Source organism: Drosophila nasuta, unplaced genomic scaffold, assembly GCF_023558535.2.
Source record: "Drosophila nasuta strain 15112-1781.00 unplaced genomic scaffold, ASM2355853v1 ctg16_pilon, whole genome shotgun sequence".
NCBI classification, from domain to species: domain Eukaryota; kingdom Metazoa; phylum Arthropoda; class Insecta; order Diptera; family Drosophilidae; genus Drosophila; species Drosophila nasuta.
The window spans coordinates 915200-930879 of NW_026869398.1; the positions used below are offsets into that span (position 1 = coordinate 915200).

The window sequence follows — 15680 nt, forward strand, 5'->3', positions numbered from 1 at the left end:
TCACGCAACATTGTCTACAGACGGCTCTGCAAATGTCACTTCCCATTAAGCCAGTGAGAACTGAGGAGATGTGTGACGTCATCAAATCGTTAAGCACCAACAAAGCACCTGACATAGATAGGATATGCCATCGCAATCTTTATAGATATGCAACAAGCCTCCGACAGAAGGTGGAATCTGAAGGTCAATTCCACAAAAACAGTAAACCCATGTTTTACTCTGAAAAGATTAATCTCCACCACTCTAGCTATTCACTTCGAAAGCGTGATACTGGAACAACCTACTTGTGCGAAATATCTCGGTATTCTAGACAAGAGACTTACTTTTGCGCCACACTTAAAAGCTGTGACCAAGAACAGTGGCCAAAGGTTACAGAAAGTGCGCTGTCTGCTCAACAAAAGAAGCAAAGATAGCTATACATATTGCATAGTTCCAATTTGGCTAAATCGAATACAGATTTGGGGGATTGCTGCCAAATCGAACTACAAGCGCATAATCGAGTGTTACGACAAATTACAAACCGCCATTGGTACGTGAGAGAATCCACCCTACACCAGGATCTGAAAATACACACACGAGCCGATATAGCGAGAGGTTGCTATTCCATAGGAGCAGACTCTCTAGAAGACTCCTACCAGCTAGACCGCTGAGGCGCTTAAACCCAAACGTGATCTTCACATAAACTCCTTAAATTAATATGGCCCAAATAAATAAATTTTTTCCCTTTGTTTTTATAGTACTACTTTCTTCCTGCTGTACTGGTTCGTTACTTTATAAAAAAAAGTCAATTAAACAACAAACAAAACAACAAAAATATTTTTTGAAAATAAATTTTATTTGTTTTTATTTATTTATTTAATTATTAAACAAAAGTCAATCAAACAACAAACAAAACAAAAATATTTTTTAAAAAAATTTTATTTGGTTTTATTTATTTATTTAATTCTCCTAGCCACTAATAAGCTATATCGGACAACTATTGGGAAGTGACTTATTCGAAGGAGCAAACGCGATATCTCACTGATTCAACCAACGAATGTAGAGGAGCGAATTTTAAACAGTACGAAAGCTGTTGCTAGCGCGTGATAACGAAAAGTGCAAACAACGGCAAAGACTACAGAACTAAATGCACCGGTGCACCGGGGTGCAGATGCTGACTTGCAGGCGTATTCACATATGTATGTATGTATGTATGTGCGCTTAGCTAACAGCACGCAATTTACAGCTGCTGCGAGTATTTTGACAAAAGGAGGGCGACGAAAGCGAAAATAGCTACCGAACTAACAGAACAACATCTAATAAGCCGTTCTGTGAAGAGCTGGAAATATAAATTTCACTTTGTCTAACTAAGAGGTTCTCCTTTAACTTTACGTTGTTAGAAATGTTTAAGTGCTATGCTATACTATTTCGTATGCTCATAAAACTTTGCAATTGGCAAACCAGTTCTTTCTTTCGCTTTTCGCTTTCAATTTTCAGCACATTACCTCGAGTTTTTCGATGTTTTTTTATGATACCAGACACTTCCTCTGTTAACGTTACTGTTGCTCCACCGATGATGCGGGAACCAAACAAAATTGAGTTGCGTTATCTTCTAGCCGCGACGTTGAATTCTTCACATGCATACACATACATACACTCAAATAAGTACAAAATGCAACGAAATATGCCCGTCCTTATCGTTCCGCATGCGATTTGCGACTGACGGACGCTGTGCACTGCCTTTGAACATCGAATTTTAAAAAGAGTCGAAGAGGCTCTGGTGTTGAAATCGGACCGCTGAAGCATATACTTCATGCGGTCGAAACTACCTCGCTCTATTATTGTACATACATTTCCTATATACTATACTATAATCACATACTAATTAAATTACACTTCATTACATACGCATAATATGTAAATATTATCTTATTGTATGACTAAACAATATTCCTAGATAAATGAAACATTCAGTTTTTCATTCATTATATTATTTAAATTTAATAATTTGCTTATGTAATTTCAGTGTTTGTTCAAAAAATTGAAGCTTTAATTGGAGAAAACGTTTATCTACCATGTAATGTAACAAGCTACGAAGGCGATGAAGCTGTTTTAGTTTTGTGGTATCGAGATGACAAAGGAACCCCCATATACAGGTACAAAGAATTCTGAAAATTATTATTTTTCAATGGTTGGCACTGAAGTCCCATAATAGTCAGATGAATATTTGCTTTTTTGTTTATGCGAAATTATATGAATATTGATAAGTAATAGTGTATAAAATAAACAATTTGTTTCAGAAATGTTTAACGATAGACATATTAAAAACAGAGCGTCAAGTTCGTAAAAGCAAAACAGTGTAGTATTATCAATTAAAAATTCAATTTTGAAATTTACCCAAACGTATATTTGTTATATTTATTAACTATTTGACTACAATTATACCACAGTTTTTATACCCACCACCCATAGGGTAATATAACTTTGTGCCGACAGGAAATGTATGTAACAGGTAGAAGGAGGCATCTCCGACCCTGTAAAGTATATATATTCTTGATCAGCATCATCAGTGGATCTCGGAGACTATAAAAGATAGAGCTATAATTTTTTTAAGTTTGTTTCAAATTTTTACCATGTCCACTTCCGCCCCCGCTAATCAAAAATCGAATTTCAAGCGTAATTTTACAGCTAGAGCTAGAGCTGTATACTATAATAACAATAGTATCTATGATTCCTCAAAATGATAAAAATTGTGGAAGTTATTAAAGAAATACTTTTGTATGGACAAAAACGCCTACATACTAGGGCTCTAGCTTTGGCCGACAATCTGGTACATTGTGCCGTCTATGGTATATTTTGAATGGTGTGCTGTATCGATATACCAAATATACCATTTGATATATTTTTTAGTATTTTTGCAGTATATTCGGTATATTTTGAGAAAATACCGCAAAATATGTTTCTTTTATTCAAAATTGGTAGCGGGTATCTCACAGTCGAGTACACTCGACTGTAGCTTTCTTACTTGTTTTGATTTGCGGGGGCGGAAGTGGGCGTGGCAAAAATTTGAAACAAACTTGATCTGCGTGCAAACATAACAAATGCTGTCGAAAAAAAAGCTCTATTTCTCTGAGATCTAGGTGGTCATACGGACAGACACACAGACGGACATGGCTAGATCGTCTCAGCTGTTGACGCTGATCAAGAATATATATACTTTATAGGGTCGGAGATGCCTCCTTCTATCTGTTACATACATTTCCTGTCGGCACAAAGTTATAATACCCTTCTACCCTATGGGTAGCGGGTATAAAAATAAGAATATCGAATAGAACTAAATCAGCTGAAAACGATAAATCTAATTCATTTTACCTGCACAAAGTAGTCAATTTGATTGTCTTTGCAATTTTATTTCAATCTTTTACTATGCCTCCGTCTATATACTTTTCCTTTTGGACTTATTTGGCTTTTAGTTCACAGGATTCCAAATACCTATAGTTAACCCTTAAGCGCTGTTCCCAGATGAGCTACATTTTTAACGTGTGGGAGTCATTTCGTAAATTCAACATATAGAGTGACAATTTTTAGCAACCTTTGTGTCATTTGGCATGGAAATGGTAAAAAACAAAAATTCATTCATTCAAAACAATAAGAATGCTACTGTCGATTGTCCTCGACTATGAGATACCCGCCACCCATTTAGAATAAAAGCAAAATAGCGCGGCTTTATTCTTAGAATATCCGTCAGTCCTTCTGCCGGAATGGGGTCAGGCTTTCGGTCCTCCATTGGGAGTAGTATCAGCTCGTCGATGGGTCTGCGGATAGTACTCCGTGCCGTAAGCAAGTCTACGACTCAGACCTTTGTGTCGGTACCTGGGCACGTACCAAATACCAAGTACTCATGTAGGACGGCATTGTACTACTCCTTCAGAGAATCGTTTCTAGACAATCGATTCTCGTTCTTGAGGATCTGGAAAGGCCCAATTTATAGCAGTCGGTCTGCCGGAATGGATATTTTCTTCGCAAACGAAATCAGACGCCTGAACTAACTTCGCTGGAATATCTTCTACCTTCCAAAATTTGTAAATTAGTTCGTCGTGTTTATCGTCTGCTTGAATGCCGACTCTTGTCGAAAACGCAGAGGCAGTTGTCGGCACATTTTGGAAAACAGGGCAAGTGAGAATCTAGCCGAACACAGGACTGGAAAGCCCTGATACTTTAATAAACGCTCTGAAAGTCGCTTCAACCCCCAAGTCGATTAGTGCAAGTGCGGTGTATTTAGTACTTAGATGGCATACATAATTTTGTACATTTGTTCGAAGTGGAATGTGTGGTTGAAGTGGAAGAAGAAGAGGCACCATTGTGGGCATTATCGCCGCGAAGCAGAGTGTTGTGCCGCACGAAGTTGGTGACCTCTTGCGAAATAGTTCAAACAGAAGCTTTTCTGTTTGATCAAGGTCATCCGATCGTTGAGCGACATTTGGAGGAATCGCGCACAGACCCGGACAGGGTGATTCTTTTTTAAGCACAAGTCACACGATTTACCTTTCTGAGTGACCCGGGCCTCGAAAGATCTAACTCGCTTTGAACTTTGCTGAGGACGGGATGGTCCAGCGGTAGAGTTCTGCGAGTTGTTTTGCTTCACGTCCTCATTAGCCTCGAGCGTACGATAACGCTCGTTGAGGAATGTGCTCATGTCCTGCCATGCGGGAATCTTGGACTTGTCCACCAATGATTGCTCCCATAGTGAGAGTGTAAGTTTGGGGAGCTTGGATGAGCAAAGAAGGATGCAGTCGGCGAAAGGACTAGAGACTGAAATGTCTGAGTGGTCAAGAGCGGTCAAGCACCGCTGAATTGTGCCATGCAGCTCCTTAATCGCTGCTCCAGACTCTTGCGAAACCGTGGATAGGTTGAAGAGAATTTTTAACTGGCTCGTTATTAACAAGCGCTTGTTTTCGAATCGCTCGCAGAGAGCACTCCAAGCCGACGCGAAACCATCGTTCGTCAGCGGAAATTTGGCTACGATCTCATTGGCCTCATCTGCGGTTTTTGAATTGAGATGGTCATATTTCGCTTCCATGGCCTGTATGCCTTCGTTGTCGCCGTCTCGATGCAGTGCATCAGCGCACGTGGCATAAGCGGTCTCTACACTGTCCCAGAGGGCTTGCAGGCGGTCACGACGGATCTCGTACGTGTGTACATTGTCGTCTTCGGTTGCAGGTCCTCTGACCCGACTCTCAAAGTGCACCAGTCTGTCAGAGACGACGACGAAGTTGCTGAGAGCCATCGCACGGGTGTTTCTAAGTTTAGCCTGGACGGATCGTGTAGTTGCAGAAGAAGCAGACGGCGACGGACGATCAACTTTGACTCGGAGTTGAGCGGCAGGAGTGGCGGATTTGGATCCCGAAGGAGCGGGCGAAGCGGACGACAGGCGACGAGCTGTGGTCGGAAGCTTTAAGGAAAGTTTAGAGACCTTTTCACTCTTTTGGCTTTTGGACATACTACGCTTCGGCAGCCGAGAGCAAGCACAAAAAATGGAAAGGAACTTCGGCTATCACAGGATAGTGAACAAAGCTGACACAACTATATACGGAGTGTATATTGAATATATACGGAGTGTATATGGAATATATACGGAGTGTATAAGGAATAAATACGGAGTGTATATGGAATATATACGGAGTGTATATGTGTGTAAGTGTCGTGTATGTATGTGTGTCGTATGTGGATGTATATGTGTCGTATGTTCATACATACATATGACAAGATTTTCTCAGTTATCTTCAAATTTTATTAACCATTTACTTCATTAACTTTTATTTACATATATAAAGTTTAAACTTTTATACAAAACAATAAAATTGGTTTCACAATACCATCACATAAACTTTTTCATAACATTTTCATTTAAATCAAACTTAACAATTCTTCTTTTCTGTAATTCCATTGTGATGAGTAGTTACTCTTACCGATCCCCGCCATAACAAATCCTTCTGTCATGGTGCGATCACCACTGACCCCCGCTACAGCAAGTCCTTCTACTATGGTGCAGTCAATTGACCCCCGCCATAACAATTCCATCTATTATTGTGCGGTCTCTATATCCCCTCTTGGGATTCCAAGGCAACTGCTGTGCCTTCTTTATCTCTATTTCTCATTTGAGAGTCAGATGCATCTCCTCTTGAGTCATCTAATTCTTCATCAATTTCTATACTTAATTCTCTATTGGGCAATGTCCTCAAACTCAAACTCATGTGCAACTAGTTGTTCGATTATTCCGAACGGACCTTTAAATTTCGGATCAAGCTTTGTTTGGTGACGCTCTTCGTTTTTTAATAACACATGGTCTCCTACATTATATTTTATTATTTTTGCTTTATTCTTATCATATCTAAGTTTATCATAACGAGCATTAGCATCCATGTTTTCCTTGGCTTGTTTTCTTATAGACTCTCTATCAATTAAATTATCCTCTTCTTCACCTATTGGTAACAAGCAGAGAGGTCTAGATTCTCTACCAATTAGTATCTCTAATGGACTGAACTTCGTGTGGTGCAATTCATTGCCAATTGTATTTCGGTTAGAGCATCTTGCCACGATCTCTGACTGGTTTCGAATGCTGTCAACATACTCTTAAGTGTGTTCATTATACGCTCTACCTGGCCGTTTACCCTACTCGCGCCTGTAGCAATTAAGTGTAACTCAATCTTTTGAGAGGAACAAAATTCACGGAATCCTCAGCCTTAAAAATTACGACCCTGATCCGCTATAATCCTCGTAGGCACACCAAACAAACACACGACAGCTTTGATATCTTTGATTGATCATTCAGTATCAATATTTAAGGTGTGATGTAATAAAACAAATTTCGTGAAAGTATCTACCAAGACAATTACGTATTCCTTCAGGTCATTCTTTCCACCCATCTTTCCTGTTATGTCTATATGCACTGTGTGCCACGGGATGTCTACCTTAGAAATGAATGTAATTCAGATTGAATTTTTCCAACTGGTGGCTTAGCTAATTTGCAAGTAATGTAATTTTCAACGAATCTACGAACGTACTTTAATATATTTTGAAACCAATAAAATCCATAGACTTTATCCAATGTTTTCTCCCAACCCACATGCATAATATGTCAGATTCGTGAACATGATTAATCACTGCCCATGTAAATGCCCTAGGGATTTAATTTAGACTTACAATTTCGTTGTATCTTTCTATATTAAACTTATTTCCTTAATTAATAAATGTTCTGGCATTTCGTTATTTTTGAACTTAGCTAATATATCTGCTACCTCAGGATCCCGTTGTTGTTCAGAAATCAACCAGTTGTCACTTACCTCGGTCAAATTAATGTTTTTTTTTTTATTTTATTCTGATCTTTATTTTTATCAGACACTGGATTCCGAGAAAAACAATCTACATGCGCTATACGATCACCCTTCCTATATTCTATGTCGGCCCACCTCCTATGAACCCTCGGCGTTAAGTCTAGCCACTAACCATACAATACATAGATGCTTCAGCCCATACAAATTTTTATCATTAAAAACAGTATTATTGCAACCCCAGTCGGGCCGTGCGCTGCGATTCGAACACCGAGCCTCTTCGGCTCATTCAAAAATTCGAAGTTTTAACGCAGCGCGCAGCGTTGAGTTCAGTCGCAGATCAAATGCGGAGCGATGAGCACGGGTGTATTTCGTTGCGCTCCGCTTTCCTTTCTATGTATGCGTGTATGTATCTACATGCTCGCCTATATCAGTATGTGTATGCATGTGAAGTTTTGCAACGTGCGGTTGCCTCGCAAACAAGCAGCTAGCGCACGCCAATTTTGTTTTGCCGCGACGAAAGTCTTGAAGATGAAGACAACAACAATTGCTCGCGTTCTATATGTTTGCAGGTAAATGACACTTGCACAAGGACCGCATTGGCTCTGCTGGTGGTTTGCAAGCTCAACATGTTGTGGGTCCGGGTTCAACTCCCGATCGAGAATATATGCATATTTTGTTTTTTTTTTTAATGCGACTTAAATTTTTTCATTCCCTTTCAAGTTTAGTGACGGCAGTAAAATCTAGTCGCATTAATTTTTGATGACTTACAGTTTTGTAATTTTAAATAATAAAATAAAGTCGAAATTCTTTTTGCAAGCAATATTTAAAATTTAAAAAAGTTTGAACTTTAAATTTTTTTTTTTTTACATTATTCAGATAACATTAACATTCCAGAAAATAAAAGAAAATAAAAATAATACAATTATTATTATTAAAAGTTCAATCTTTTTTTAAAAGATAAATACATTTTTGTAATTTAGTTTTAATTTTAATTTTCGCTAGAAAATTTTCTATTAAATTAAAATTAAAACTGGAAAAAAAATTAAATATAAATATTAAAAACATAGTGTTACAAATATAATTAATATTTTATTGTAATTATGGTTTTAATATTTTTATGTAATTGTATTGTATTGTATAAATTGTATTATTACATAATTTACAAAATCTAGCGAAAATTGCGAAAATGTTCGAATCGCAGCGCACGCCCAGTGGGTCCAAGAGCTCTGCTAGCAGAGTTAAATTAATAACTTTAGTAAATTAATAGATATTTTAATGAAAGTTTGTATTTACAGTTTCTAATTCATTTTACGTATATTCTCCAAATTTCAACGTATTTAGGTTAGGTATTTCTCATAGCTCCCATACAAATGTTAAAAAACCATATTCAACAATATCAATGTTCACATTTATTTTTTAAATTTTTAAGTGTTTATTTTTTAATTTACATTTTAACTAATGAGTTTCTTTTCTACATATTATTCGCTACTATTATTCGGAATCTGAAGATTCAATATCATTATTTAAATGTGGGAAATTTATTAGAAGACCAGCAACAACTTTATCAAATTTAATAGATCTCACCGAATTTGTTGACATTTTAGACAATGATGTTATTAGTGGATCGGAAGACACGAGTAATGCGTGCATAACATCTTCCATTGTATTAGATCTATTATTCTTTCGAGAATGATTCTCCCGTATATTCCGGAAATCCTTATTCCTGGCTTCCAGGGCTTCTTCAGACATCATGCCAATACGAAGACCCACATGCTTTATGATGTCTGCACCATGAATTAAAATCTTATGGACAGATGATGGCATATAAAACCATGGATACAATTCGACAAACATTTTAGCTGATTTCATGGCATATGAACTAAATGCATCGATATTGATTTCATAGCCACAAGTTAATGCATGTAGAATGACACTAAAATTATACCAAATTAGGTTGACTGAAAAATCGTCTAGCTGTAGTATTACCATTGTTGGTGTTGCCACTACCAGCGATTGGTATGTCCACTAAAATGCCCATTTCTTTCCTTAGTTCGGACTGTATTTTTAATTTTCTATCTGCCACCTCAGGCTTATCTGTGCCGCGAACTTGCCATTTTTTAATGGAAAGTCTGTATGATAAATGTAAAGCACATTCAAAGAATCTAATCCACGCATGAAGACTAGATAAGCCATATTTTAATAGATCTGAGTCAACCGGGTAACGCTTCACCAAATCCAAATTGTTCATGTCTTTTTGTACTGCTCTACAAATTCCACATGTCTGTGTGGATGCTTCTGCCAGAACAGCAAATGTTTTACTATCCACCACCGTCAGATGAAATTCATGCAGTATGGTATATGAGCTTGTCAGTGTAGGCTTGATCGACGTTATTTGGCATTTAACATTGTCAGTCTCCAAAATTATTAATTCACTTGTCTCTTTCTGACAAATGAGTTTTATGGGACGACAATAGCGGGTTGATGAAGGTCGCGTGTTCTTCCACAATATTGTCGAACCAAGCTGAACTTGTAATGGTACAAGGCAAAAAGTAAATAAATGCTGATCGACCATACTTGTTTCACCATCTTGAAAACCATCTTGGCGATAGGTCGCGTGGCCACTGCTTCCATCGCAGCCCCATTTGTAAATTGCAGTCAAACTTCTGTTCTTATTTTCCCCTGCAACATGATTTTAAACAACCTGCGAGTGCGCATTTATGATACGGCTTACCTTATGATCTTCTAAATTCTGTAGAGTTATTTCAGCAGAATAATCGGTTACTTTTAGTCCGTCTGGGTAACACATAATCTTTGCTTTTTGCAGCCTATGGTAGTTGGTATATATCTGCATTCCTCTTCTTGGCACTTATTCGCGTTAGCTGGTATGTATGTTTTGTGTGCCCAACATCTACATACAGTGCAAGCGCTTCATCAGGTGAGAAGGGAACAGGTAATTTCACTGGTGTGTCCAATGACTTCTTTATTTGTTGTCCAGCACTCTCATATGTATTAAGTGTGGCAACAATTTTTGAAGCCGTTCGCATCAATTGTTCACAAGTTGCTTGTTTCATAAGAGTAGACACTTGTTTGATCTGGGCCTTAGGGCACAAATCACCAAAATCCTTTTTTAGGCCTACCAATATCTGATGTTGACGTGAAATGATATAAAATGAGAGGCATATCAAGCCATTTCTGATTTTTTTCTCAAAAAACTTAGTGTTGTAATGGCAATCCTTCCATTTCACTGCAAGCCTGCTTATAAAATTAGCCAATTTTTTTATTAATTTCTTTAATATCGTTGTCAGATATGTTTATGTTCTTCAAAATTGTGCCAAATACATATTCATTTAGCACCAACAATTTCCTTGATGCGACATTTTCGCCAAGCCACCTGCAAAACAGAACGCGCTTCGGGACTGACATTTCACCTAAAAGTGCAATAAGCTTAAGTGTTGGACGTAGTTGGTTATCATTTTGGACATTTGCACATCACAAGAACTCACACTTTACATAAATACTAAAATTAGCTTCAATACGATTGAATAACGTTAATTACAGTCCAATGAAGACAGTAAAACGCTTAAAAACAATTCTTGCTAAGTCAACTTACAAATAACACATTTTTAAGCTACACATGAAAAGACGGGCCACGAGCATACAATTTGTATTTAGTACATATCTTATTTTAAGGGAAACAAAAGTTATTTATATCAATATACTCAAATATATCACTTATTTTGATAATTTAAAACGAATCACAAATAACCTCAAATCTTTGTGTAGACACGTGCCGCAAATAAGTTAAGTTTCAAAGCTCGCAGCCGATCATAGATGCGCTGAAAAGCTCATTCTCACAGTTTTTTGAGCTTTTCAGAGTGTTACCAATTAAATAAAATCAAAACTAAACGCAATATTTATATTTAAAAAATATACTTTTATTCTGCTAGATTTTAGATTGGATCCACTGTGGCCCGGCCCGACTGGGGTTGCAATAATACTGTTTTTGATGATACAAAAATTTGTATGGGCTGAAGCATCTATGTATTGTATGATTAGTGGTCTAGCTTTGTGCGGCTAGCCTTTAAGGAATTACAATTTGTATATCCGACAAATTTGCGTCCCCGCAAGTAACGGCGGAAGTGTCTGATACCATTAACTACTCGTACGAATGATATTTTGACTCAGCAGGGGATGTGCATTTACTATAATACTCTACCACATGGGGTTTGTCATTAATTTTATGCAACAATATAGCACCATAGCCAATCGAACTTGCATCGGTGTGCATTTCTATTGCATGTTTCGGGTCGAATATAGTCAACACAGGTGCCTGCGTCAATACTGTTATAATTTTAGTCCTTATTTACTCATGTTGCTTTTGCCAAATGAAATCAACATTTTTCCTTGCCGTGAGTTGATACAATTGGCTTAAGCGTTTCCGAGAATTTTGGAACGAACTGTCTAAAATACGAAGTCAATCCTATGAATTGTCGTAATTGCGATATAGATTGTGGAGGCGGTAAATCTAGCAATGCTCTCACTTAACGTGCGTTTGGACTAATTTCTCCGTTACTTATCTCAAAACCTAGGTACTCTAAACGAGTTTTAAGAAAAGAGCACTTAGTTAAGTTAAATGAAAATCCCGCCTTACCCAATTGTGTTTCGTGTCATGCCATGCCCGTGACTGGCAGACTGTCCAGTAGATCACTAGATGACTCGTCTTGCAGACAGCGTCCGGCAATGAGTCTGGTGTACGCGCCCTCATACCGCAACACGTAATTTCCCTAATGCCTACTTTTCTCAAAAAACTTTGCAAATTTACTTAAACACGACCAGTTCTTGCTAAAAGTCCTAGGACCAGACCAGACCAGGGATTTTTTCTCGAACATGTGCAATTTTGTGGATCATGCGTCATTTGTTTTGTGAGTGCTGTACAAGAAAGTTGATTTTTTCCTGCGCGTCTTTTATAAAACAATAAGAGGTAAGTTGTTAATATTTTTAAACTACTATTTCAATCTGATTTAAATTAAGAAATATATTTGTATTTGTATTTATATGTACAGTTTTGAGGACCACGAAAGAGCTATGTTGGATGATAAAAATAGAAACTACAAGGCATTGTCCAGGGCGAAGAAAATAGAAAACGGCGAAATAAATTATTTTTTTAGCTATTAGAATATTTTGTTATAAGTAAAACTGTTTAGATAATTTATAAATTTAAGTACTCATAGTTTTAATAAATTTAATTTGAAGTACAATAAACATTTTATTTACTGCATATATTTTTTAGTGTATTTTTATTTTGCATATTCCGAACTACGCAATAGAATCTATGCACAGATTTTCTGCATGACCTGGACACCAGACTTTCTGGTAGACACGTCAAGTACAAATTCCCCTAGCGCAGCTGAGGGAAATTTAAATTTTCCTTTGGTTGACTTGATACTTGACAAGTTTTGTAGATAATCAGTTCCGCGTATACGGCAAAACAACGGGGAAAAGTCTATTCTCATCTTGTGTCTACACATGACGTGACTGGAAGACAACTGGTATGTTGTCTGCTACCAAAAGACAATTGGGTACTCAATATTTGTAATACGATACGCAACCGTTCTAAAGCTTCTTTAGTTTCGGCTATAACCAACACGACATCATTATAGACGACAGCGCATGAGTGTGCCAGTGTTCCCAATGCTCTTATTATGGTCCTCTGAAAAACAGAAGGTGCATTTTTTAAGCCATGCCAAATGCGGTTCGTTTAATTGAATTTTCGTGTACGGGAATTTGGTAGAAACCACTAGTCATATCTAAGCACGAGAAATATTTTGCACCGCGAAGTCGGGCAATCTGGTCTGCGATAAGAGGCAAAGGATGCCTTTCAGCAATAGTATTATCATTTAACATCCTATAGTCCACACAAAGATGCCAAAGATGCCATTTTTCTTTTTTACTAACATCAGACAATAAAATAATTTGGGCTATCGACTCCTTTGCGAAGGTCAGGTCGCCCGGTCTCGATGGATTTTCGCCAGCAATGCTGCAAGCCAGCAAGCCCACGATTGTTCCGTGGCTATCGGGAATCTATTCGGCGCGCCTCGTATGGGGTCATATCCCCACTCTTTGGAGGACCTCGAAAGTCCTTTTCCTGCCCAAGGCAGGCAAAAGCAGTCATGTGGTTCCAAATGACTGCCGGCCTATCAGCCTAACCTCTTTCCTGCTAAAAACATTGGAAAAGCTACTTGATTTGCACATCAAAAGCAACTCAATGCATCTGTTGTCCCCAAATCAGCATGCGTATACAAAGGGCAAGTCCATTGAGACGGCTCTCCATGCCCTAGTAGCCTTCACCGCCTCCATTATAAAGAATATGCCTTGGGTGCATTTCTAGATATTTCAGGCGCCTTCAATAACGCAGGTGGGTCAACCGCCTTCTTTGCGACAGGCGGGTGGTGGCTACGTGGGGTGATGCGGCCATTACAAAGGAAGTGCGAGATGGCACTCCCTAGGGTGGGATTCTCTCGCCTCTTCTTTTGGAATTTGGTCGTAAATAGCCTACTTCAAATATTCATTAGACGGGCCCCCAAGCTAATTGCCTATGCCGACGACATAAGTATTTTGCTAACTGGGAAATGCCCAACCACCATTAGTTCTGTAATGGAACTTACTTTACGGGAAGTTAAAGCATGGGCCGAATCAGCCGGGCTCAGCATTATCGCGGACAAAACAGACCTTATCCTCTTCACGAAGAGGTATAAGGTACCTGCGTGGTCCCCCCCAAAAATAGGTTACACTATGCTAAAGCCGAGCCAGGCAGTAAAATACCTAGGTGTGGTACCGGACAGCAAACTGTCATGGAAGCTCAACGTGTTAGAAAGGGTGAAGAAGGCCACCGGATGCTTAGTTGCAATTGGGGCCTCTCTCCTAAGCTAATGCGGTGGTTATATATCTCTGTTGTTCGCCCTATCCTTACCTATGGCATTCTAGTGTGGTGGCAGGCTACGGTAAAAAGGACGTACCTATCCATCATGGAAAGGACACAGCGTCAAGCGCTACTGTGTATCACAGGCGCTATCAAGTCGACGGCTTCGAGGTAATAGCTGGTGTCGAACCGTTGAACCTATACACGCAATCCATAGCCGCAAAATCGTCCCTTAGAATTGCCGCAACAGGCAATCTGGGTCTACTAGGCTATGATCACAGCGCCATTGGTAGGGAGACTAGTAGAGACTTGGACTATACTATCCCCCTTACCAGTACTGATCATATAAAAACGATATTCATGGAACCGGACTGCTGGCGGGAAGAGTTATGCATTCCCGAAGCCCTCAACCTCTTCACCGACGGGTCGAAGATGGATGATGGTGTCGGAGCGGCCAGACCCAGTCTCCAAACACTCCTTAAAACTTCCAGACCATTGCAGCATCTTCCAGGCGAAAGTTTTTGCCATTGGTAAGGCTGCAGAAGTGGCTCGGAGTTTACAGCGTAATCACAACTCTATTAATATCTTTGTTGACAGCCAGGCTGCAATAAGATCAATGCACTCTGATGTGGTCAAGTCCAAATTTGTCCTGGACAGCAGAAGAGCAATAGAGTCGCTGAACGCATCTGCGATCGTGCGAACTCTAGGCAGGGAAATTGAGGTGCGCTCTAGACTTCAGTGGGACGCGAGCTGGCGCAATGCCAACTCGTGCTAAACTGCAAGGTTGATGTGTGCCTCTACTAACTAAATCTTAACCAAATTCGTCATGAAGCTTTCAAGGAAAGACTCCAGGCTAATGCTAGGCATTTTAACTGGTCACTGTCTGTCAGCTGTCCATGCTGTAAAGCTGGGTATCACGATCAGTGATCAGTGCAGGAAATGCAACGAGCCCGGGGTTAAGGAAACACTTGAGTATCTTCTCTGTAGATGCCCAGCGTTATCCCGACTCCGGCTGAAATACCTCAATTCGCCGTGCCACAACGATCTTCGTGACGTTTCATGGCTACCTCCTAGGATGCTGCTGGCTTTTACAAAAAATGCATCCATACTGTGCGACTTCTGAGACGAAGATACGCTCTACCGGTACAGCTACGGACCTCAACCTAACCTAACCTAGCAACTTGGTCGAATACAACGCACCAGGTTTTTTTTCTTCCTCGCCAAGCCTATAGGGACGTTATTGCACTGTCTTTTGTGGGTCTATTAGCTTAATGTCCAAAAGCCCTGTCGAGACTCAACTTTTTGGTATTCCGCTAATAAGCCAATCAGAGTAGCATTTTAGGATATTTGTTAAGACAATTTTATCGGAATCAACTAAATCTCTATCAAGTCACCACGATTTATAAATTTGAAATTTATCCAAAGCCTTAGTTAAGAATCTCTCGACT

The 15680-nt window shown here is 39.0% G+C and overlaps 1 protein-coding gene across 3 annotated transcripts in view; it reads left to right on the forward strand.

The window, feature by feature from the left end:
* LOC132797686 (hemicentin-1) overlaps positions 1 to 15680 on the forward strand; it is a 101639-nt gene that overhangs the window by 10823 nt on the left and 75136 nt on the right. For all 3 annotated transcript variants that reach the window (XM_060809437.1, XM_060809438.1, XM_060809439.1), the window contains exon 3: positions 2006 to 2135. In XM_060809437.1, coding sequence (XP_060665420.1) covers positions 2006 to 2135 — 130 coding nt within the window. The remainder of the gene's footprint in view (positions 1 to 2005; positions 2136 to 15680) is intronic.